General features: G+C 47.8%; 1 protein-coding gene across 1 annotated transcript; it reads right to left on the bottom strand.

Annotated features, from left to right (window-relative positions):
* Positions 1–94: 94 nt before the first annotated feature.
* Positions 95–24,745, bottom strand: cplane1 (ciliogenesis and planar polarity effector 1). The gene is made up of 51 exons (XM_030352938.1): positions 24,482–24,745; positions 24,161–24,292; positions 23,916–24,051; positions 23,709–23,828; positions 23,311–23,543; positions 22,951–23,057; positions 22,689–22,845; positions 22,136–22,239; positions 21,781–21,963; positions 21,044–21,293; positions 20,369–20,563; positions 19,249–20,066; positions 18,765–18,955; positions 18,551–18,631; positions 18,085–18,249; positions 17,505–17,672; positions 16,866–17,091; positions 16,634–16,746; positions 16,200–16,429; positions 15,435–15,599; positions 14,949–15,096; positions 14,373–14,482; positions 13,885–14,034; positions 13,641–13,752; positions 13,075–13,435; positions 11,890–12,774; positions 11,239–11,547; positions 11,003–11,148; positions 10,606–10,691; positions 10,295–10,359; positions 9,843–10,128; positions 9,241–9,585; positions 8,434–9,129; positions 7,801–7,979; positions 7,637–7,715; positions 7,480–7,540; positions 6,952–7,080; positions 6,636–6,692; positions 6,341–6,453; positions 5,820–6,057; positions 5,212–5,477; positions 4,717–4,816; positions 4,214–4,384; positions 2,933–2,969; positions 2,674–2,805; positions 2,032–2,224; positions 1,727–1,782; positions 1,460–1,630; positions 1,197–1,315; positions 811–1,097; positions 95–594 (listed from the first exon to the last, which is right to left on the bottom strand). Exons 2-51 carry the CDS (start codon positions 24,239–24,241, stop codon positions 439–441), a joined length of 9,966 nt encoding a protein of 3,321 aa, XP_030208798.1. The 5' UTR covers positions 24,242–24,292; positions 24,482–24,745; the 3' UTR covers positions 95–438.
* Between the last annotated feature and the right edge of the window lie 438 nt (positions 24,746–25,183).

Genomic DNA, 25,183 nt, shown 5'->3' with positions numbered 1-25,183 from the left:
TTGAAATGCCAATTGTTACTGTGTACCCATAACCACACATTTGTGAAGTGTAATATATCTGTATGAATCTTCTTCAACTGACAAAGGACTCTCATTGATGATGAATAAAAAAAAAACGATTTTAGTACAACAAAATTTTATTCACAAATAAATTATAAAAATACAAAATATTCTCTCCTAATCACTTTACTGAAACAAATAATAGTCACACAATGACCTAAAATAAGCCGACAGATATAAAATGATAACATACTGCATTGCAGTAGAACAAACTCATATCTTGCTGTATCTATCAAGCCTAAATTACCTTATAAATAGGCAATTCCAAAAATGTGTTGAGGCGGTGCTTGTGTAAAGGCACATATTTTTAAATAACAAAAAGTCTGTGTACTAAGGCTTGACAATTATAAGTCATGAAAGCACTTTGGAAAGTATTCTTCAAATTTCCTCTGTGGCTACCAGTCTTTCAATCTCAGCCCAGTCGATCTTGCTGAGGTTACTTGTGTCAGTGTCAGAGAGCCTCTCCAACCAAGACATCCCTTCGGCTCCTTCCTCCTCCGCCTCCTCCTCATCTTCAGACAGCCCAGCCAGACCCTGTGAAGCACATAATAACACAGACATTTATTGCTTTGTTTAAAAAAAAAAAAAAACGAATTTGTTTAAAACATTCAATACAGATATCTAAACAGACATTTAGAGGCCAATTGACAAAATCCAAAGAATGCAGACATTCCTCAAAAAGTGTCACATCTGCAAGCCTAATTCCTCTGGTATTTAACTATGAATGATTGACAGGGTGGCATTTCCTACTGTTTTAGGCTCCTTCACATTCAGGTGTCTGGGGATCTCCAGGGGCGGGCCCCATGAGCTTGATGCCTCATTCTCCTCTCTCTCAATCTCTTCTCTCTCCATCTCCTCCCTCTCTTCTCTCTCCATCTCGTCTCTCCTCTCTCTCCATCCAGCAGCGGGCGCTCTGGAAGGAGATCTGTTCATCGCCGATTTGATTGGGCCTTCCCTGTGCGGTGCTCGGCCCTGATTGGCGCTGATCATACCGCGCCGGGTCACCTGAGACAGACGGTCCTTCGGCAGGGTGCTCACTAATACAAGAAACCACAGTTACCGAATTATCCCCAAATCATTTAATAGTTTATTTCATGAAGCATGTAATGGATAATGTTAAACTTATGTTCTGATACCTGGTCTATGTAGTCCAAATCTCTGCTGGTTCTCGAAAGATGATCGCCATCTTTGTTTCTGTACAGGCTGTTCCCAGGGATAAAAGAGGGGCTGTGATGGTCTTGACTGGTCCTTGGGTCTAGAATTTGAGTACAACACACACAAACATTTTGGTTAACCGCGTTTTTTAAAATCCTATCCAGATGAGAGGGTAACATAACCCTTGAGAGACCCAATAAGTAGACGACGATCGAGCTCAATCGGTTGAATGGCGGAGAACTACCTGGGTCTTGAACTTGCGGAGATGTGTGCTGCAGCGGGTTGCATAAAAGAGGGGGAGAGAGCACTTCCTGTCCGAGCGGCGCTGGGCACGGTCAACGTAGCTGGCGGCAGATCACTGACCAACAGACAGGCTTCCCTGGTCCTCTGGTTGTACTGCTCCAGAAGCACCACCCTGATAAAGAGGTACCACACAATGCTTTCAGTATGAACACCAAAATAAGGACACCACGCACCCCACTGTGTGTAAACGCTGAGCATGGGAACATACTTCTCTTTATCATCTTTGATTTTCTTGACCGCAGCCTGGAAAGTGAAAGTGGTATTCTGTGGAAGGGTGGAATCAGGATTTATGAATGAAAGACGAAAAAATATTACATTTACATTTAGGGCATTTAGCAGACGCTCTACATACCTACGATAAATAAGTACATTTGTCAGAAGAAGGAGAAATAGCGATAAAATCTGAGTTCTGTGCAATTGCAGATAATAAAAGAACATAGCACAACTAGAAACCCAACCCAAAGCAGTGCAGCAATAAAATGCATTGATCAAAAAAATAAAAGGCCTTTTCACCAGTGGTTTGGCGCTGGCAAACGGCCGGTGTTCCCGCTGCCTCATCTCATCCCGCTGTTTCTGGTAGGTGGCCTGTCTCTCTCGCTGCTTCCTCTTCATCCAGGTCCGCAGCTCCTTCCCGCTCTCCCGGTCATCGGCCGCACGGCTCCGCAGCGACCAATCCGCTCGCTGTAGCTGCTGCTGACGCTGCAGTCTGGTAGCCAATCACACGGGTTGTCGTCAGACGATCGTCGTGGTGACACTCGTATGCTTTCTGGGGCTTTAGCAGTCTGTGATTTTGTGTGAGCTAGTTGTGTACCGTCTCATAACTGACTTTGTGGTTATGAGATGTTGTGTTATCATTGAGAAGTAACTATGAAGCACTCATAAAAAAAACTATTTAATTTCTACCAAGATGTTTTTTGGATGACTATAGCTAGCTACACTGGCCTCGGTCTAGCTGTATTTTTAGAAACTTTTTACCTACTCAGATTTTTTGTTCGTTCTAGCTGTATTTTAAAAAATCGGGTCGTTTTTATTTTTATTTTATTTGTTTAATAATTATCCTCAACCTCCCATTTCACTTTGGATAACATGATCAATTAAATGATTAAAATGTTAAGGTAGTCCTGGTCATGGATCACAGCAGGGGAGTTACTGCACCCGTGGAGACGAGCAGCTTGGGCGTGGGACACCTCCAGGTCAGACGGCGAGAGGGCCCCCTCCCTCACCAGCTCCCCCAGGATATCAGTCATGTCACTCAGCCCGCTGAGCCCCAGACTGCTGTCCACCGACCTGGAGGGGAACAGCAGTGGGGGGCGGGGAGCGGGGGGGAGGGTTAGATTGAATGGATCGTGTGTTGTAGGAAAATACATGAAGAACATCAATAAAGGCATAAATCCCTGAACATCCGCCAACTTACATCCTGGTTGCCTCGGGGAACTTGTGGTCTTTAATGCCTGTTGATACGACACAGTTATTATTAACAAAAAAGAGAACGGCAAAGGTAGCGATTCAAAACAGTATCTGTCCTAGAGCTGGGTAAATAATACATTTTGAATCGTAATTCGAATTAATGGTCTAGGAGGATTTCTTTTAAAGAAAACAGTTGATTAAAGAAAATAGCCCGGACCTAATCTGTCCTTGAATTTCAACCTTGAGTTGTACAATCTAAACTACTACTGCTTGGTGTCTCTCCCAGTGTCTGCTGAGGGCATTCTGCTGGCCTGGCACCTACTGACAGCAGCCTGAGGGTTGGTTGCATAGTGTTGGGTGACGAGAGCCTTCGAGAGACAGGGGGGTGTGGGTGGATAACTCTCCCCCCCCCCCCCCTCCCTTACCCTGACCCTGACTCACAGATCACAAGACATACTATCCTCTCAATCTGCCAGGAGACAACCTTAGGACAGAAACCGTAGAGTCCACCATCGCCCCGCGTCGGCTGGCTGTGAATGCCGATGGATTAGTGGTTGTATCGACACGACCAGACGCGGGCTCTGGTGCTCACGTAACGTGAGCTGAGATCAATGTTTACGGTAACTGAAACCTGCAGGCTACTTTATAGTGGACAGAAGTTAAGGGCGCCACTTAACTAATTAGTATCATGGCTTATGATGTCTCTGAAATCTGCCATCCATCTGGTACTGGATACGCCGGCTTAAAGTATTTTATAGTTGTAGACGTTATTCATTACCGTTGTCATGTTTACACAAGCACATAGCAGTTGATCCCAAAGACAGGTAGGTTTCCAAGAGAAACTCACAGTCGTGCTAGCGTTGCATATTTTTCAACAAAACCACTCTGCAAGTGTGTGACCTATAAGATTCCCAAGATGGATGCTTGGAGTTTAAAAGGTCTCTGCAGAAGTATCATCATTCTGGTGCACAATGCAGAGAAGCCAAGTGCACGTCTCAGTGTGTTTAAACCTGCACTGTTTAACCTCTCTTTTATTAAAAAAAAAAGAAAATAAAGAATAAAGTGTGCCCATCCAAGAGTCAACCCGTTCAGTGAATTAACCTCTATAAATACTTTAATTCTGGTCACCTTCTACCCCTTCCCCACCATGGTGGAGTAGACCCTATACTCTGAAAAAAGTAATAGCCATAACTGAATGGCTATTACTAGCTACTACTAAAGCCAGTAGAGGCTGCGAATGCAAAACCGTACACAGCGAGCAGGTTTAAATAAGTCAGTAAGAGTTTACTTGTAGGGGTACGAGGGCTGGACGGAGCTCCTCTATGGGTGTTCGGAGACAGGGGTGAGAGAGAGAGAGACTGTCTCTTAGCAGCTGATGAGTCGGTCTGACTTTCACGGCGTCCTCGCTGCCTTCCTTCAGACATATTCTCTTTGTTAGCACGAGAGGGTGACCGCCATGCTGGTGAAGACAAGGGCCATGAGATCAAATGGATAAGGCAGGGTTAATGGATGGTTCTACTCCATCACATTGTGTGTAACGTCAATTCATCCAACTTTGTATGTAAAACACTTTTTGTGGGAAAAACAGCAATAGAAAGTCCTTGACAAGGGCAACAACAGAAACAAGAATTCTGTTTAAAATTAAACATTCAGGAATAAAATAAATAAATAAATAAATAGATACATTTGAGAAGAACACTATATTTAAGTCATGTAAGAAAGTTTTTAGATACTACAAGGCTCTTAAAAATCTGGTTACACACAGATACTGTTAAGGCAGTCGAGGTTCACCTTTGTCTGGGAGGAAGAGGCTGACTGTTTTGCTCTGGGTCATCTTGCTTTCGAGTCCCTGAGCCGAGACCGGAGTCAATGTGTCGATGGTGGGCACCAACTGAAGAGAAAGAGGCAACCTCAAGTAAAGCAAAATGTAATAACAAAGAACAGCAGGCCTTCATCTATGTACCATTAAGCAGTCTCTCTGTGATTTTCTTATTTATTAAACTTTTATGTAAATTAAAAACCTATTAGCAGCCATTTAACAGTGCATTTTTATAAATGAATAACACTGAAACACATTTAAATATTAAACATATCTGATTAACTGTAGGATCAGGGTCAAAATAAACGTCTATGTATCGCCCTTCATCACAGATGCAGTCTCAAAGGGCGACCCACATTCCACTTACCCTCCTTGCTCTAGGAGTTTACTAGCAGCCCAATGGACGGCCATACAACCCTCGCAAAACAAATAAACAACAAACACACAACACACAACGGCACCCCTACCATCCTGGAGTGGACGAACTCTGTCTCCATGTGGTCGGCGATGCTCTGCAGCGCGGCCAGCTGGGCGTCCATCTCCGTCAGGCAGCTGGAGAAGTGAGCCGCCTGGGGCCCGGTCGAGGCCCCCAGGGGCCCGGTCGAGGCCCCCAGGGGCCCGGGGCTCTGTGGTTCAGGGGCCCTAGCGGTGTGAGGGGGACCCGGCCAGCCCTGGAGTAGAGCGTCCGTCACACGATCGCCGGTGGACGTGACGAGAGGGGGGTCTGGGAGATCTACAGAGAACATCAAACACATTAGGGATGATCTGACTGTATGTGAAATGAAATGATACGACTGAATATTTATGGTTAATTGATCTACCACTGAGTAATTTAGTGTTTATTTAATTTACAAAAGAATTAATTAATTATTATTATTATATAATCGTAGTTATATAATGTCATATTATGAATAATGTTTCGATTTTGTATCTTTTGATACATGACATTAATGAGCAGGTAGGGGGGTAGGGCATCCAGCACCAGGATGCCTACAGGTAGTTTGCAGACATCTGTGTTTGTGTGGCTGTTGAATCAGAAGATCCAGCAGCCCCATCACAGAACCCAGAGCCCTACCTGGTGGAGGTACGGTCTCAGCCATCTCCCCGGCGGGTGTGTCTGAGGTCCTCGCCCCGGCGGCGGCGGCGTTGCTCACGACGGCGGCTGCGATGAGGTGGAGCTGGGCTGCAGAGGGAGCCGGGTGCTGTATGTCCTGCTGGGACCTGGGGCGGGACCCGGGGGCGGGGCCTCTGAGCGGAGACTCCTCCTCTTCCTCCAGGTCCACTACGTTCAGGAACTGCCGGCCGGGCGAATCCTGACCAAGAGGGGCGGGAAACACAAGAAAGGTGGGGACCGTTATGACTGTAACACTTTAATACTAACAATTGCAACATCAATAGTAGTTTTATTTGCAGCTTTCCAAGACTTTGATTACAAGCTGATTTGACAAGACAAATTCAAAGCCAATACTCAGTCACCTCGTAAGAAATGCTTAACTTTATTTTATACTAATAAATTCATCAATTATCATAATGCAACACAATGATGAAATAGAAGAAGCCTAACGACTGATGGAGTTCACATGTTGGGGGAATCACCTGGTTCTGCTGGGGTCCCTTCTGGCTCTCCTCTGTGTCCCGGACAGGGCTCTCTCTGGGTAGCCAGTGGTTCATCAACACCTCTGGTGGTGAGACCAATGAAGGCCGTTGTGCTGAATCGAACACACACACACACACACACACACACACACACACACACACACACACACACACACACACACACACACACACACACACACACACACACACACACACACACACACCGATTATTAGTCTATCCATGACGAAATCTACCTGCATTATAATGTTGCTGGTGGTATAAAACATGACTTACATTCAGGGTTTGAAGCAATTGCAGATACAGCTTTATCCACAAGTTTAGCCTGCCCAGCTAAACACACACAAAATCACATTACTAACAGCAAAATTCAAAGGATATTAACAAAATATATTTTCACACCTGGTAGTGTATAGGTTAATCTAATGCCATCTTTATGCGTTATGAATGATATGTCCATGTCTCTAGTACAGTATCAACTCACAGAAGATAGCCTTTTGGGGTATATTGCTAAAAAATGACGGTTGCATATTGCTAAACGTATTGCCATCTCGATCGCAGGGTGTTCTAGTGTTGCTCCACGGCTACTCACCGGGCTCCGTGTTGGTGAAGGCGTCATGGCTCTCTGGCGGGCTCTTGTGTGTGGAGGCAAAGGCGTGGAGCTCTGCTGAGGTGGCGTAGGCCTTGTCCATTAACCTCTGACCCACAAGCAGGGGATCATCTGGACCGGGGAGGACCGATTTAATCCAAGAATTAGATGGAAGAATAACGAGTTGTAGCCTGAGACCTCAAGGGTGCTTGCTGCGAATGTATTTTGTCTCGATCGCATTTATTATCGCCTATCACCTCGCCTACAAAAATACTTTCAAAAAGTGTTATGTTTTTGTTATCACTTCCATTGTATTCCCATGATTGTGGTATATTTTAGTTTGTCTGACAGAAAAGGGTTGCACTACTTAAAGTGTAGGCTTGGTTTCTTACTTCCTTCCATTCGGCTTGTAAGTATACTCAGTGTTTTTAAAGTAAGTTCACACTTTCAGGCGTAACCAAAAAAAGAATACATTCTAGCCCTAAATTAATCTTGTTAAGAGGAAAATAAATGTTCAGAGAAAACACTCACCAAAGGGAACAGCCAAGTCTCTGCCAACTGCAGACTGATCACTGGCACGTCCATCGTTTGGCTAAGAACAACAATAACATTGTAGTGTCACATCGATGAGCTGGTCATATGCATACATATTCATACAGATCAAAAGATATAGGTAATCATCACCTACCTCTTGGGTGGGAATGATCGACTCCTCCGGTCTGAATGTGACTTTCTCTCCGGTCTTCGCCCTGTCCTTTCTACTCCTACTTTAAAAGACAAAGAGCCGTAAGCGAATTGTGTACATGCCGTCTAAAACAATAGAAACGTATATGAAGAGCGTCGAGGCTGTACGTTTTGCGGGAAGAGAGCGAGACGTCAAGGAGCGCTGCTGCGCTTCGGTTCTCTGGTGGTGGGTTCGCTGAGATCAGCTGGAGGCCTGACGGGGTCCTGACCTCAGGGTCTAGTCTCCTCAGGTCCTGCAGAAGGTCCACATAGTTGATTTCGGGTGCAGGAGTGGAGCGGGGAAACACCTGAAACGAGAGGTCAGCTCAAGTCAGTCAAGAGATTTAAATATATGTACTAGAGGGGCGGGATAGTTGGATGTTTCTGACTCCCTCTAACTGCAATCTGCCTCACCCTTACCTGCCCTGTAAAAAAAGTGCCAGTGCGAGTCCCCTAGGATAAAAGCTGCATGATGAAACAATGAAGTATTATCATCATTAAAAGGTGCCGTGTTTAGGATTTAGCGCCATCTAAAGGTAAAGTTGCAGATTGCACCCAACTAAACACCCTCTCTCCTCACCTCTCCCTTTCCAATGAAGCATAAGTTACGATGGCCTCTATTGCTCTGCTAGGTGCAATTTTCATGGGATTATGAACTTAATAAAACATTCTTATGAATATTATTTTCCATTTCCACGTCTGTTCCCCTAGCCTCTAGATTCGACACCATATTTAAATCATGTTTGCAACCGCAACTCCTACCGTTCTTGGTTCAGGGTCGATGTATAGCAGCTGGATAGTGGGTGGTGGCGGTGGTGGTTGGCTGAAAGCAGGGATGAGGGTGCTGACCGGTCTGTGGGTGGACGGTCGGGCGACTTGGGGGAACGCGGTTGGGGTGGGGGCCGTCGGGGAGTGACAGCTGAGCAGGCGGAGCCCTGCCACCGGCGGGGCCCCGCGGGCTGGAAGGTCAGGGTGGGGAAGCGGTGACATCTCTGCCCTCTGGGAGGTCCTGGAGTAGGGCCCTGACGCCCGGGTTCTCCTACGTCCAGAGCCCATGGCTGAAGATTGACTGTGGCGTGCTGGTGGAGCAAACAACACTTCCTCTTCGTCTCCTGCTTCTTCTTCTTCGTTTGCCCAGAACGAGGCTGCCCGGTCTTCGGCGCATGCGCGTCGGTCGGGGTGGGGAGGGCCGATGTTTGGAGCCTCGGGCGCCCAGGCCTGTCGGACGGGGGAATCGGGCGGAGGGGGAAGACGGAGCAGCTTGAGCCCCGGGTGGAGGAGGGAGGGAGTGCCGTGGCTGGTGGTGTCGAGGTCAGAGGGTGAAGTCATGGGGATGGAGGGGAGAGGTTCTTCGCGGTCGAGGGTGGCCTGTGGCCCCTGGGAGGTCTGGGTCAACCGCCGACTCTCTCCCGGAGGACTTCCTGGGGCCTCGGCCTGTACCCTCAACGGCTGCATCGACTGGAAACCAAAAGATCTCGTTGTAATAGCGTTGACGAGATCCAAACACACAAGATCCATGCACGACAACTCATCCACAACGCACAAACAAACAACAATCCAAGAATTTACCTCTGCGCTGTCGATGTTGCCGGGATGATTCCTGGAAGTGGAAGAATGGTCCGTCCGCCTGTCTGGCTCCGGCCCGGCTGAAGCATTGTGAGTGGATGCCAGATTGGGCAGAACATCGCTGCGTCCAGAGCGCAGTGGGACGCCAGCTTGAGTCTGAAGCTGTTCGTAGGTGTCGGTGCGGACCGGAGGGAGGAAGGTGTTTGGCTGAGGGGGTGGGAAGGGGCCGGGCTGAGCCGCTGACGGTTGCGACGGGAGTGCGTTAGACTGGGCCAGCTGCATGTAGGGGAGGCTGGCGAAGGTGGAGCCCACCATGTGCATGAGGCTCATGAAGTTGATCTGCTGCAACTGAAGGACGATATAACAACACACACACACACACACACACACACACACACACACACACACACACACACACACACACACACACACACACACACACACACACACACACACACACACACACACCTTTGAGTTTGCACCTCGATTCTCAGTGTGAACATAAATCAGTCCAAGGGCATTTTCACCAATATAATAAGAATAATTACAACCGGAGGACTTCTATTGAATTTTTTATTGAACTTCTATTGACCCTCTTGTACTACCTGGACCATCCTGAAGAGCTCATCGTTCACGAGCTGCCTCACAGGCTCAGCCTGAGGGGCTGGAGGGTCGTTGGTCACCATGGCGACGGGGGGGGGAGCCGCGGTTCCGCAGGACTGCGAGGGCTGAGGGCGAGGAGGAGGGTCAGCTGGGGGATCGACGGTGAGCGGGGTGGGCCGGTCGGAGGGCCGAGGTGGTGCAGGCCCACCCTGGGCTTCCTTCACTGGGGGGACGGCTGGAGGCTCGGGCTCACTGGGCGCTCCTGGCCCGGCGGGGATGCTGGGAGCACTGGGTAAAATACGGGCAAAAACCGGAGATTCAAATCTGTCGTCTTCGGACATCAATAATGGTGTTCGAAGCAGGGCTGTGAAACAGGCCCGTTGGTTCCCTATTCCCGTTTTTGATTTAGTTACAAGGTTTAAATCGATCCCCTGCTCTGCGGTTCAGAACTTACTGTGAAGTTGCACCGGATGCTTCCCCGACTCTCTCCGAACAACGAAGATCCTCCAGTTTCAGAACCTGATCAAGGGGAAGATAAGCACTTCAAGTATTTGAAACATTATAAATACATTTTAATTCTATCATCATATTATTTGGAGGAACTAGGATAGTTACTAACAATGTGAACAGCCCTTAGTTAAAAATATCCCAAGCTGTTCAAAGCTCCTCAGTTATTCATTGATATGAATAACAAGCTTGTCATATATGACAAGCACATTCAAACAGAGGAAAATGTAATTAAGAATCCTATGAAGAGGTACTCACTGTATCAAGTGATTGGGTGTTACCACAGAGCTTATCAACAGAAAGAACAGACAGGGCGCTTGTGTCCTGACTGGCACTGCTGGGCTCTATAGAAATGTACAAAAATATACAAAGGATGGCACGAGAGTGGTTTACAATGGAGGTGCTGCATGTAGGAAAGATTGGAGAGTTGTAAAAAGGCACAACAAACAACTCTCAAAAGATTTTGCAAGCAAACAACCCAGAAATAACCCTGGTCTGTCTCTACATCTCTTCTTCCAGGCATTTACACATTCGAGAATGAGATGCAAGGTGGAATCCCTGAACAACAAAAGACTCTCAAATATAGCACTTACCTCTAAGCATCTTTAACAATAGAACCACTATAATGGCACAATAATACAGCATGACAGCGTACCTCCTTCCTCAGCTACAACATGGTCACACAGTGAGGGCTGCTGTGATGTCATCGTCCCCATCTCAGAGTCATAGGTTACAGCTTCCTGGGCGGTGGGGTCCGTTGTGTTTCGAGAAGCCCCCGTCTCCGTCACCTCTTCTGATGCGCTGACGTGACGATCAAGATCAAAGGTCAAACCTAACAACCTAGACACAGACAACCAAGTCTAAACGTCTAAAAGGGTGCGGCACACTCACAACGACGGGTCTTCTACAGGCATCAGCCGGGCATCCGGGATTGTGACCGGGGTGTGGGTCGACCCAGGGTAGCCCGTGTCCACGCTGCCCTCTCCCTCCTGCTTCCAGCCCGCCTCGGGCAGCAGCGCCGGGGCCGAGCCGACGTGTGGCTCTGCCACAGGGGTCCGCGGGGGCCCGGGAGCGGGGTCGGCGCGCGGGAGGAGGGCAGCGGAGCGCCTAAGCTCCAGCAGGCTGAGCGCCGTGAGCACGGCCGGGGCGGACGCCTGGACCCGGATCACCACCCCGCCGTCAGACGCCCCTCCGTCAGGGCTGCTCCATTATGGAAAGAAATCAGTATAACGGTTGTTTAGGTCAATTATTGAAGTCGTGATTATTCAAAGGATTATTTTTGAGTTTGAAAACATGACGCATTTATTCAGCGTTTCTGTCATAAAAAAAAACACGTTGAATTTCCACCTTGAAAAAAACACACAACATTTTCAAATACAAATTGTTCAAAAAGAAAATAATGTACAAATATGTTATCCAGTTGTTCTTTCTAAATTCTGCCATTTCTATAAAACATGTAATGAAGAATTAAATAAAAAATATAGTTTCACCCCGATTATTTGAGTTAGTTGGGAGATGGTTTCAGCGATCGCCCAGCCCTACCTTCCATCCTCTGGTCCGCTCTTCTTCTTCTTCTTCTTCCTATTCATCATGCCATGGTTTCCGAGCGGTGTCCTCTTATTGGCCCAGCGGACCATCCACTCCAAGAGGCGGCCCAGCTCGGGGAACTGTGCCTCCAACTTGGAGTCCAGGCCGTGCTGCAGATCCGCCCGTATCTCCGTGGAAACGGGCGTGCCGAAGGCCCAGCTCTCGGACAGGTTCTCCCAGGGAACGTCGCTCTGTCTGGGGCTCAGGGCCGAGCGTACGCTACCCCCCATGGTGCTCCACCCTGGAGCTGGAGAAGCCTTCCGATGCTGCTGCTGGAGGCCGAACAGACCCTGCTGCCTCCCAGGGCTCAGCCCGGGCAGAGCGGCCACGGACGGCTGGGTGGAGGCCACGGAGGACGGCGGCTCCGATCGGGCGGCCTCGTGAACAGGGGCGGCTCTGTAACAGTGTCCCGCCCTGAACACGGGCCGGGGCCCGTCGGGGCCCGTCCCGGGCGGCTTCCTGCCGGCGTGGCCCCCGTCCCGCTGGCGGCGGCGCAGCGTGGAGAGCACGTCGAAGGTGAGGGAGTGCAGCTCGCGCTCCCGCAGTGGGGCGGTGAAGCCCTGCAGCAGGGGGAGCTCGCAGACGTCCTCGCCCCCCGAGGCCCCGGAGCCGTCCTTCTCCAGCACGTAGCTGAGGAAGAGCTCCAGGAAACGCGGGTACTCCTCGTCGTCCAGCTCAAACTCCCAGGTGCCGACCGTGGGTAAGGCGGGGCGGTCAGGATCTGGCTGGGGGGCCTCGGGCTGCCTGGAGGGGCCCGGGACCCTGTCCCGCTCCGCTCGGAGGACCTTGTGCGTCTTGGAGGGAGCTTTCTTTGCTTTGACGCTGTCTTGTACGCGTTTGCTGTTAAAAAAAGGGCAAAAGCACGAATGAATCCACTTTATAGTTAATCTCGCTTTCACTTCAGTGGAAGTTTGAATAATATCTGTGCTGCATTGTAATTTAAATCCCTGTTCGTCCACATCCATCGTGTTTTTCTTATGTGTTTTGTTGTGTACTAACTGGCCGCCTTGGTCATTATAAATTATTTCGTCTGAATTTACTTGCCTGGTCAATGATCTCTTAGATAAATTCACAAATACAAAAACTTGCTCAATAATATATATGTACATATATAAATAATATATAATAGGTCTGAGCTACCTGGCGGTGGTGGTGGACGGCAGGTCCGTAGACAGAGCTTCTGATGTGTTCTCCGCCGTGTCTCCGTCGCTGTACACCATGGGCTGCCCCCGGTCCGTCAGGGGGCTGGCACTTAGACTGGTCCCCAGGGAGAGGTGCCCCGGGAGGGCCGTTCCCCGGCCGCCTCCCCCTGCTCCTCCTCCACCTCCACCTCCTCCTCCTCCTCCTCCACCTCTGTTGTCCTCCTCCTCCTCCCTCTCCCACAGGAAGAGCTGGGGCGGGGCCAGGTGTCTCTGCAGGCGCTGCAGGTCCTTCCTCCTCTGCCTCCTCTTGACTTGGAGCGTGACCATCATGACCTCACTGCTCGACTCCCCGGGGTCTCCTTCAAGATAAGAGCGCAGAGCGGCACGTTTGATTAAAGTAAGGATGGGAATGAATGAGGAAGGTCAAAGAGTAAATCCTATCGATTTATGTTTCGTTTTATTGTATCATCTATTACCCCTCTATAACCATTTGTATCCACTGTGAACAATAAGGATGACATATTAAGCATTCAGATATTAATTATGCAGATGTCATGCAAGTACCAAGCACTGTGCAGTTCTTCAGTCTCTCCAGCAGAGAGTGGTATTTCTCCCTCAGAGGAACCCGCACCGATTCCTCTTCTGCTGGGAACGCCCGGACCAGAGTGTCTGCCACCTGAGAGGGATGGATGACAAACAGACATGTGAACCTGAATGGACATCAGATAATCCTCATGTGGGTGACGTTGGGCTGAGAGAGGGTCATGCACTGTAGCGTTATCCCGGGGCAGGGTGGGGATGTACTCACCATAGAGAGGGGCGGTAGTTCGGACACAAGGCTGAGCAGGACGTCCTGCAGCATCTCCTCTGCGTTGAGGAAGCGAGAGAAGGGCAGCAGTCTGCAGGCCCAGTGGACCGCTTCCATGCAGGAAGAGATCATCTCAGGGTCGTCAAACTCCTAGAAGGTCGAATACAGTAGCTCTGATTGATCACTCATTGCTCCAAGGGGAATTTGTAGATCACAAATCGCCATTGGGTCTCAAAGTCATTGACGAGCCAAATACTGTGAGGAACATACAAAGGCCTCTCACCCTGGTATCAAGGTGGGTCAATTAAGATACTGCCTCTAACATCCTTAATCACTGTCTCTCGTTCATTCTCTCACACACACGGCATCTGACTAAAAAGCACAGGCGCATATCCCAAGCTTTTAGTAGTAATCATGTTTAACCCTCAATAATATGCCTGCAGTTTGATTGTCAATATCATAAAACACATGTGTAAAGGAGTGGCTACCTGTGAGTCTCTCTGCGCGTGCCTTGCTGCCTGATACCTCCGACAGGATATAGACAGCTGGTCCCTGACGTGAAGCAGCCAGCAGAGCCCACACAGGTCCCTGAAGCAGCCTGAAACCAACGCAACCACAACACAACACACTTCTGAGTGACAGTTTGACAGTTCTGCAGGTACGATTTGAGTGCTCTGAAGAGAGATAGCTGAGTTTATTTTTAAACTAAGCGTCCTAGAAAACGTCCCCTCCCTCTAGGGTCACTCGCTCTATATCAATCTCCACCATTGAGAAGCGTTGCGTTTCATGTGCCTGTGATTGACAGGCAAGATGGATTCCTTAAACCAATCAGGGAAGAGAGACCCTGATTGGTCAGAAATGAGCCGGGAGCCGTCTCAAATCTAAAAGGTCTCATACAAGGGCATGGCCAACTCAAACCAGACATTCTCACACTCACTAATAGCCAACAGATGGCTGTTCCATTTCTTAAAAAATTACACTCTTAGCTCTCAGCTCTTAAATCTTACCTACAGCACCTTAAACATGTGGACGAGTATACATTAGTCATTTAGCTGGTGTCTTACTTATAGTCTGGATGGTGACGGGGTCCAGCTGGCCGTCTCTATGGGGGCCTTTCCTGAAGAACCCAGCGCGGTTCACCAGGTTCCCCAGCCCCTCTGGGAGCACCCCCTCCTCTTCAGCAGCACACGGGTGGCCGTACTTCTTCTTGATCTGGTCACAAAATGCATCCGTGTGTTTAAACATACCACCAAAGACATGGTGTGTACAGTGCAACTCAACATGCAATGTACAAGAAAAGAGCAGTATCCTGAAATAACACTATGTACGACTTGGTAAATAACGGAAGTAATACAGATAATACAGCAAATAATACGGAATACAGCAAACAGGAATGTTATGGTCATTGAATCTTTTATTTGTACTTTAAGCTAGCAGAGATCCATTTCTGTTAATGTTGTGGGGTTGACTATGTTCCCACAGTCCACACAGCACCAGACAGCCCCTGCCCTGAAGGGGGGGGGGGGAGACGGGCAGTGGGGGGACGGTACCTTGTACTGGAGGTGCCTGGCGCGTCGCAGCTGGCTGATGTACCACTGGGCCGCGGGGCGGCAGCATCGAGCGGACCTCAGCAGCAGCAGCAGCCTCTGGAGCACGGCGGAGACCCTGTGACGGGAGGGGACCTCCGAGGGACGGCCCCCCGTCCCCGCAGGGTCCTGGGAGTGGACGCAACACACCACACGGTCAGACATACCCTGGTGTAGCTTACCCAATTATATTCCTTTATAACACTGTAGAACAATTATATTACTGTGAAATATATGTTGCTAGTTCCTTTTGATGTTACATTGATATAGTTATACAAAATTTTGCACTATTTTACACTTTCAAACAAAGCACGAGCTGTTACATCTATATTGGGATTGGGGTTCAATAATATTCATAATTTCTTGGCCGAAATGCTGGCTCATATGAAACCAAAAGAGGTTAAAAAAATAACAGATGGGGTTTTTTCTTACATAATTTTCAGGAGAAATGTTACATTAACATTTCCATTTAGCTATCTAACTTTTAAAGGTTACGTTAATATTGTGTGCTACTGCTAACATATTCAATATGCATTGTATGTTGTTGTTTTCAGTACTGCTTGTCCATTTTTATGTTCCATGAATAATATTTATTCCGGATTTATGCAACCTGCATCATTGTGTCTTTAAATTCTCCCGCCATGTTTTTTCACTGTTACATTCCCTACTTGTCGTTTTTTAATCTAGTGATGTATAATATAATGTGGTTGTTCTCCACATGAGGCCCACCTGTGTGTTAGAGGCGGGCTGGGGGCAGTACAGTGGAGGGGCAGGGAGGTAGAGTTCCTGGGGCACCAGGGCAGGCAGACAGGAGGACAGGGCCTTAGCCGACTCCATGAGGTCAGACAGCAGCCCTGAGACCACGTCCACCCCGGCCATGACAGAGGCCTTCAGGATCTCCTGCACCGAGTCCTGCACAACGTCCCAGTCCTCGCCCTCCGACCACTCCGGGGAACAGCCTTCAAAAAAGAGTCATTGAGTAAAAGATTATGAATGGTTTTATTATAAAATTGCATAAATATGAGTAAAAAAATTACAACAAAAAAAAAGTAATTGATATTTGTATGCTTATGTCACAAAAAAATAAAATTGTCTTCAGCCTATGTCATATCAAATGTTTATATAACAGAGAAGGGTAAAGATATTTTTTAAGTTGTTTTTACCTCCTTCGGTCTCATTTGAGTCTGCGTTTCGACTGAGAAGAAAATCCAGCTGATCCTGAAAAATACTTCCTGTCTCTAAGGCTGCTGGGAAATGGAGTTCTCTCAACCACACCCTGCAAAAATAAAAGATCCTGTTAACACGCAAAACCTATAAGAGCTCGACCTACAGTGTAGGTTCTTCTCTAAGGGTATTAGAGAAGAACCTCTTGGTTACAAGCAGAGTACTACTGACCCGGGAGAGTGCTCGTCCCGGTAGCTGGTATAAGCCAGGCTGAGCGAGGCGGCGGTCTTCCAGTCTCCGAGGCGGTCGGCCAGCCACACGGCCTCGGGCAGCAGCCCGCCGATGAGCAGCAGGTCCTGGGCGTAGTCCACCGTCCACACGTCAGACACGTGTTGCTCCCTCACCGCCCGGGAGACCCTCTCCTGGCACAGGGGCACCAGACGACCCAGGGAGGGCTCTGGTATATAAATACAAAAATACCCAAAGAATTCAGGAAACATAAAGGAAGAAAACTGCAGTATCCTTCATAAAGAAAGGCCAAACTCTATCCGAGAGAATATATCATAAACTGACTCATGCTACATTGCTTGTTTCGTATGATTTAGCTGTTATTATGAAGTGCCTTGGAGCATTGGGAAAAGCGCTAAATAAATTTGATGTATTTTTATTATTATTGTTGTTTTTCAGCTCCTAATTTAATTGGATATTGAACCAACTTTTCCGATGCACTCGATTAAAAGGGGTCTTTGAGATCCCTACAGATACTCTCTCTCCAGATGGTTTTATTTTTATACTTGGTAATGCAGACCTGCAGGCCTTGATTGTCCTCAGCCTCACTTGTGTGTCAGGTGATGCTGAGCGGCGTCTCACCGTGAGGCAGGTGGAGCGGAGGCAGCAGCTCCACGCTGTGCGGCGGCAGGATGCAGAGGGGCTGGTTGGTGAAGTAGGAGGCCATGAACCTCCCCAGGGTCTGCACCGCCGCGCGGGCCGCGTCCCGGTGGAGGTCCGCCGGGAGCCAGGACTCCCACTGGGCCCCGCCTGCACCAGGAGGACACAACATCACGAGGGAAGATCGGCTTTAGGATTATTATTACAAACCTGAGTTTTCATATGAGATATAAAGGAGTTGCTGCTTGTGATTGTTAAAGGGTCTGCAGTCTAATTAACTGAGATTGATCATTTACATTTAGGGCATTTGGCAGACGTTCAAACACAGGAGACAGGTTACCCATAGTTGTTTGACTCAACCGATTAGATGTTTACAGTACCTTAAGGTGGCCGTTAGACTGACGCAATTGGGATTGGAACCCCCCACCTTCCGTCAAATATTCTAACCATACCACCATCCGTGCCCCCATTACCAAAAACGTGCTTTCACTAGACATTGACTCAACCCATTGGCTGACGTCTGCTTGCTATAAGACATGCAATAACATAGTATCTAGGAGACCTTCTGTGGGGTCAGTGCTCTGCGGGCGGTGGGGGGTAGGGTCGATCACCAGCCGGGCCATGCGGTCCCCCAGGGCCTGGGCTTCCCTCAGACGGTACTGGAACAGCAGTCCGTACAGCATGGCCAGGCACAGCCGCGTCTCCTGGAACACGCTGCGTTCACTACCTGACATGCAGAGACACACGTCAAAAACCATGAGACATTACACACAAAAAAACCCAAACAAAGAAAATATTTTCATAATAATAATTTACTTAATTAATCATTAATCCCAGGTGGGAAATCTGGAACAAGCAGTCCACACAGTACATCAGTAAACATTAACCCTGACACGGGTAAACATTATTGATGCTACCTTATTGATCGTTATTGATGATGATAACGAAACGACTGCAGTAACCGTTTCTCACTTATATTCCTTACTTCCTTACTTATATTCCCCCTGACTGCAGTAACCGTTCCTTACTTATGTTCCTCTCGGTCCACATCTCTGACCTCCACGCGTCTGCGCTCTCGGCGTACGACCCAAACAAGAAGTGACGTTCTCCTAAATCGAAAAAAGGGACACAGACATGATAAAGACGCTTGCTTCAAAAAAAAGCATAAAAAGAAAGTTCCAGGGTACAGCCCTCGACTCTATGTGTCACACATGATGCAGAGCGGCAATCCGTCAGACGGACCTTGACAGCTGAGCAGGGCCCGTCCGTCCTCCAGCCTGGCCCCTGTGCCCTGGAGAGCCTCCTGAATCTGGGACAGCACGACGGACGCCCGGCCCTGCTCCTCCGCCCAGCCGTCGCAGCCCGCGAGGCCCTGCAGCTCCTCCACGTAGCGCTGGGTGATGCTGTAGAGCCACTGCCACGCCCCCAGCAGCCTGCCCCCACGCACACACAGGATGACACACACAAAGAAGTCACCGCACGTTCACATATTGGCCCGATGACCAGAATATTATCAGTTTTTCTATTACTACGTGCACGACTACTCAAGCTAACGATGGCGTGTTGTATTGTATTTAAAGTGTAATAAATAAGCTTAAATAGGAATATAGATAGAGTGGGAGAAAGGGTGGGAGGAATGGGAACGTATATTAATGTCTCTGCTGTTTCTTTTTAAATTCTTGAATAAACCGAATAGTGAACAACGAGAGAACAAGACTTTATCTACCTGCTAGACGGCCGTTGAGGAACGGGCAGCGACTGACTGAATTCAGTCCCCCCGTCGTTCAAGTCTTGTAGGAGAGGCACACGGTAAACATCAGAAGACCAGAGCTCTGTGGGTCTGTCCTTACCGGAGCCCTGAGGTGCAGACGCCCAGACCTGTCTCTGCTGGAGAGTGTAGGCGTGGTCTAGACTGTCTGCCCCCTGCCGCACAACGCGCAGGGCGCTGGATATGCTCTGGGACGAGAACTGGGAGCCGGAGCGACCCTTGGGCCAGGCATCGGGTAGCGGGGACAGCAGCAGATGTGCCAGCTTGTGGGTGAGTTCCACCACCGACGCCAGGCGACTCTGACCGCCGGGGTGGAACGCGTCCCAGGAGAGGAACACAAGGAAGGCACTGAAAAGCTGTGAGACGCGAGAGCTGCCGCAAACGCCAGTGCTGGATGTGGTGCTGGCGGTATAATGAAGCAAGGCGGCCAGCCGTAGCACAAGGCGGACGGTGTGGGTCAGGAGGTACTGGTGCTCCTCAGACGCTCCTCCCAGAGACAGCCCAAGAGCCCAGGCGGTCAGCAGGTGAACCTTGACCCCCCCCAGGGTCCTCATAGACCAAGATGTCTTCTTCTCTGGGCAGGTGGCTGAGAAGGAGTCCCAGGTCGCCGGTGGGTCATCCTGCGGATCCGCGGGCCCCCCGAAGGACCCGGTCGAGTGGGGGCGCGGCCTGGCGTGGAGCGTGTCGAACATGGAGGCGAACTCTAATACGCCGCCGTCTTCCCGGTGCGAACCGGCCGCACGCACGTCGACATCGGAGTCGTCCTCGAAAAAAGCCTGTAACAAATTAGCTAATATTAGGTTAGGAACAAAAAGCGCATGGACAACATACAATAAGTGACCTACATTATCTACAGCGTTGTACAGTGTATTCGGGACCATGCATCTCATTAGGGATGCCTTGCTTAACAACAACCTACAGATAACTTGTATTCAGTTGGATATCAACCAAAGAACAGTATATCGTTTTGGCTGAGCTTCTGAAAAGACATTCCATGACGACTATCCATTCGATTCCAATAAAAACATGCGATTTAACACCAACGTGTATACAAGTATATGAAATGCACTAGACATGCCTGTGCTTTGTGAAGTAGCTCGCGAGTGTCACTCATGGTTCCCTGGTCCTGCAGGAAGAGAGGTAGAGAGCTGGCATGGGCCGGTGAAGGTGCCTTAGAGTGGAGCGTATTGGGTCCAGACTTAACAGAGGGATCCATTTCCTCCTTCTGGCTGCCCAGGCATGACACAGAGTCCAACCACGCCCTAATATTTGTCTGGGAACAGAAGAGGAAATTCAATGGGTTACAGTATTGCTCGAAGACCAATGAAAAAGAAAATAATGCATGGTAAAGTTATAATATATGCATTGAATCCATTTAAATCAGCTTGGATTAAAATAAGTTTTAAGGATTCAATTATCAATGTGTAACATTTAAGATAATTGGGAGTCAATGATCGATGGAAATTTTACTCATGTTATAAATAAAATCACATCCAATCTTATACTCGATAAATAAAAGATTCTGGCCAGCCCGTACCTCAGTCTCTTTGTTAAAAGGTGAAGCTTAACAATTTAATTTAGTTTTCCAATTTTTCCCATTTTTGATTAGTATAGTGTTTTTAGGATCATTATACTAGTTCAGATCACCATACTAATCAATTATTATCATTTAAAAATCTTAACAAGTGATGCAACCTTCAAAATAGTTTTGGAAAAAACGTTTGCAATGGGTTAGAGGCTTTGGGTCTCTCACCTGGGTCTTCTCCAGCCTCTGGACGGTGCCCTCCATGTCCCTGCTGGCCTCCTGCAGCAGGCCGGTCATGAGCAGCGCCGGGGTGGCCCGGTCCAGCAGCCGCAGCACCGTGACCATGTAGCCGTCGGACACCACCAGGTAGAAGAGCCGGGGGTGCCAGGTCACGGAGAAGCGCTGCCTCAGGACGTCCCAGAAGGACACGCTGGAGCTGGAGAGAGAGGCCTCCGCTCCCCGGGAGGACTCTGGCGGCCTGGGGGAAGGACAGGTTGTTTTTGGGTGAATTATGTAATTTGACCGTGTATGAATAGAGGGTGGAAATGGAGATGGGGGTTCTGCTAAATAATGGAATGTGTTGATGTCTCACTACAAAGTTGCATTTTGCACACATAACTTTAGATAGAAGGTAACAAATATTAATCATTTGAGATGTATTTTCCTATTTAAAAATGTATATTTAGGTGTGTGTGTTTGAGACAGAGAGCAGCAGAGAGCAAGAGTCAGTGGATGAGAGAGTGAATGAGAAAGAGAGAGTGAGAGTGAGTGAGTGAGTGAGTGAGTGAGTGAGTGAGTGAGTGAGTGAGTGAGTGAGTGAGTGAGTGAGTGAGTGAGTGAGTGAGTGAGTGAGTGAGTGAGTGAGTGTGGTGAGTGAGTGAGTGAGGTGAGTGAGTGAGTGAGTGAGTGAGTGAGTGAGTAAGTGAGTGAGTGAGTGAGTGAGTGAGTGAGTGAGAGAGAGCTACCTGTAGGTGACCAGAGGGTGCAGTGGTAGGAAGTGGGCGGGCCCAAAGTCGACGTTGCAGCCGGAGCTGGACAGACTGAGCAGCTCCCCGAGCCGTGCCAGCATGAGAAGGGACCCTCTCTTCAGAACACAAGCCAGGAAGAGCCCTGTGGGAGACCAGCTCACACTGCCCACCCAGTAGGATCTGAGAACCATAACAGGACCACATTTCCATTCATTAGACAAATGCCATCCAACAAAGGCTACTAATTACTTATTTTTTATTAAGGATATTCAAAGATTAATTAGTTTTGTTCCAAAGGTACAAACAATCAATATGAAATAATTGAACTTTAATTACACATTTCCACCCATACCTTAAATATTTAGAAGGGATAGTCAAGTTCTTGCTCCCACATCCGCCTAATCCTCTGGCTATTGACACAAAGTTCTGTGTGCTAACAAAGAGAACCTGTGTAGCCTGCAACACAAGACATGTAACATAACAGTAAGCAAATGCAGAAATGCAAAACAAACAAACACAGAACTAATCGTTGAAAGTAGGGCTGCACCATTGATTGCAAATTAATCAAAAATGGCCATTTGGCCTTTGCCAGAGTTTGCAATTAATTCATACATTTGTTCCAAAATTAATTAGAAGAATATAAATTAATCAGCTTTTCTACACCCACTCAAATTCAAATTACAAACCGTTGCAACTCAGCAATTTCTTTATTATTATTAATTGTTTTGTATACAGTAGGCACCACAGGATATTAATTGAATTGATAATCTGTTCATCCTAATATATTATTGCAATCACAATATCGGGCAATTTCAACACCATTATATTTTTGGTCCTAATCATGCAGCCCTGGTTAAAGTGGCAATTACAATTGTGGTTACAGAGACACTGGAGCTGGGACTCACCCTGGGGTCTCTCTGGTTTAAGGCTACAGCGAGCAGTCGACCATCAGGGGACAGGGTCGGCACCAGTGCCCCTCTGGACTTCACTGGCTTACAGGGCGGAGTGAGACTGGCCATGGGGTACGTCTTGGTGGCCCACTTGACGCTGTAATCTACACCACTACACAGAAACGGCTCGTTATAACACTGGGATTTCAGCCGATTTACAACGACGTCAGATTCACCCTTAACGATGCAATGGATGGATACGATTTCTCTCACATACCAAACTTCTCTCGCCAGCACCTCCTCCCATCGGATTTTCAGGAAGGTGATGGTTAGCTTGTCCCCAGATGTGAACACCCATGCTGATAAGAAGATATCACCAACAGCCTGTTTTGAAGAAAATCACAAATTACAGCAAGCAAATAGTCTATTTGAATTCATATCTGTGGTATAATCAGGTATATTTACCCGTTATGTCAAAAAAATGTATATGTTTTTTTGTGATTTGTACAGACAAGTTTTTATGTTTTTGCCAACCTTGTGCACAACACATTTCTCCTTGTGGAAAATAATGTTCCATTCTCAAGAACTAAACAGCAAAATCAATTTGTAATAAAATAGTAATAGTAAAATAAGAAACCTCATTCTTGACAAAGATGCCTTGCTGGCTTGCTTCTTTATCTTTGAGCAAAGGCAGAGCAGCATCTTCAGCGGGCTGTATGTGTGCCCAGCGTCCCCTGACGACCCCATCTCGCACCCCGTTCAGACCCCTGACGTCAGCACACTCCCACAGGTATATGTGCCCTGTAGCTGCTGCAAGAACCACACGCATCCCGTCCCCTGAGACATGGAGGGCTAAACGGGGAGCACTCCCTGAAAAAACAGAAAAAGGTTGAATCCAGACAACTGAGAGTGGTGCACTGTGATAACGACATGGATGAAAAAAATGTGCACAATCAAGATGTAATCTTGTCCTTAGGGCAACACTTGGTTTTCCATGGTTCCTTTGGCCTTTTGGGCACACCTAACTGCATCTACCTTTAACAGAAGCAATCAGTTGTGCTACTTCTGGCACTGCTGAAGCAGTTTTCAACCAATCCTTATCCCTGTTCCATAGAAACAGCTCCCCTGATACCAGCAGTCCAGCAAGCCATGCACCTGAGGGGAAAAACAAGTAGTAACTAGAAGTGTTATGATGATACCATGCTAATTAAACATTGCGTTGATTGTAGAATTGAACCCTACCTGTCTGAGATGCTGCCATAGTGACCACAGTATTGAGCAAGGGATGTAGTTTAGGGGTCTTTTTCTTAGTGCGACCAGTCACCATGTTGATTTCACTGATTCGCTTGTCATCCAACAGGAAGACAGCCTCCTTCTCCTGGTGGATGGAGTGAACACATTCGTACGATTCTAATATACCAATAGCTATAATCAGGCAGAATTGTTCCAGGCCAGTGACCACTTGCTCACAAACAAGGTATATTTACCTGACCAAGCCAGCAGAATCGCGGCCATGGTTTCTTTCTTTTGATGCTGGATGACAGGACAACTTCCAACTTCAACTCCATTTTTGAGGAAACGCAAATGTCCCGTAATTGATTATAGAGGAATCATCTAGGCTGAAGGAAACGAAAGCAGAAGTTGCTAACAACAGTTAGCAAGATAATAACCCAATGTAGATTTCCAAACTTATTTTTCCTGCCTGACCACCATCAAACGGTTATATTGAATAGTAATTTAACAATACATTGCACGGTAACATTTATGCACGCATGCATTCAACTATCTAAACTGAGTTATTATCATACCATAACTGCTGTGTGCTGTCTTCTTGTTTATGTTCCAGTATAACTGGCTAGCTTAAGTTAGCTAGCTAGGTTAATTCCACCATTCAAACGCCGTAATGTGCCTCTAAACCGCATCTCAGTCCTCTGTCTTGTTACACACACATACATACAACTGGGCACGAGTAAAATGAACTACATAGGTACGGTAATGTACAGTTTTTATGAAATATTTCGAATTTCCCTCCGTCCACATGTATTCCCATGATCCCTCTGAGCGAAGCTAAAAGCGTTTCCCTGGGAACCAGGGCGGACTCACGCCGAGCTGCAGGTAACAGCTGACAACGTAAACATCTCACTACAAACTGCGAAATAAGTGCCCAAATGTCCATAGTTAATAACCTACGAATCAATATGCATTGATTTTTATGCACGGCTAAGCACAGTGATTTATTGAATTTAAGAGTACGTTTATAAAAGGTCAAGAATTCGACGCGACTAGATCTATGTGTAACTTATTTATGCCAACAGGGGGCAGAGTGGTTCAATAATATGTATTTATGTTAGAAAGATGTCACCAAGAACCTGACTGATTTATTTTTCAGTGCCTGTCAGGCACAGGTGTGCTTTTGTCGGTGCCAGGTTCACCCAGACTATAGTCAAATGCTTTCCTTACTTGTCATCCGGGCACACACACATTTCATTAGGTCCTGTCAACAAATATTG

Source organism: Gadus morhua, chromosome 4 (assembly GCF_902167405.1).
Source record: "Gadus morhua chromosome 4, gadMor3.0, whole genome shotgun sequence".
Classification (NCBI taxonomy): domain Eukaryota; kingdom Metazoa; phylum Chordata; class Actinopteri; order Gadiformes; family Gadidae; genus Gadus; species Gadus morhua.
The sequence above is the reverse complement of the archived record's forward strand: the minus strand, read 5'-3'. Positions and strand labels throughout refer to the sequence as shown.

Excerpts from the sequence above, each read along its gene's own strand:
- cplane1 (XM_030352938.1), bottom strand. The coding sequence starts at position 24,241 with ATGGAGTTGAAGTTGGAAGTTGTCCTGTCATCCAGCATCAAAAGAAAG. Across the intron at positions 16,430-16,633 it reads CTCAAATGAGACCGAAGGAG|GCTGTTCCCCGGAGTGGTCG; the intron begins GTAAAAACAACT and ends TCTTTTTTGAAG. Across the intron at positions 7,081-7,479 it reads AGACTTGGCTGTTCCCTTTG|ATGATCCCCTGCTTGTGGGT; the intron begins GTGAGTGTTTTC and ends TCCCCGGTCCAG.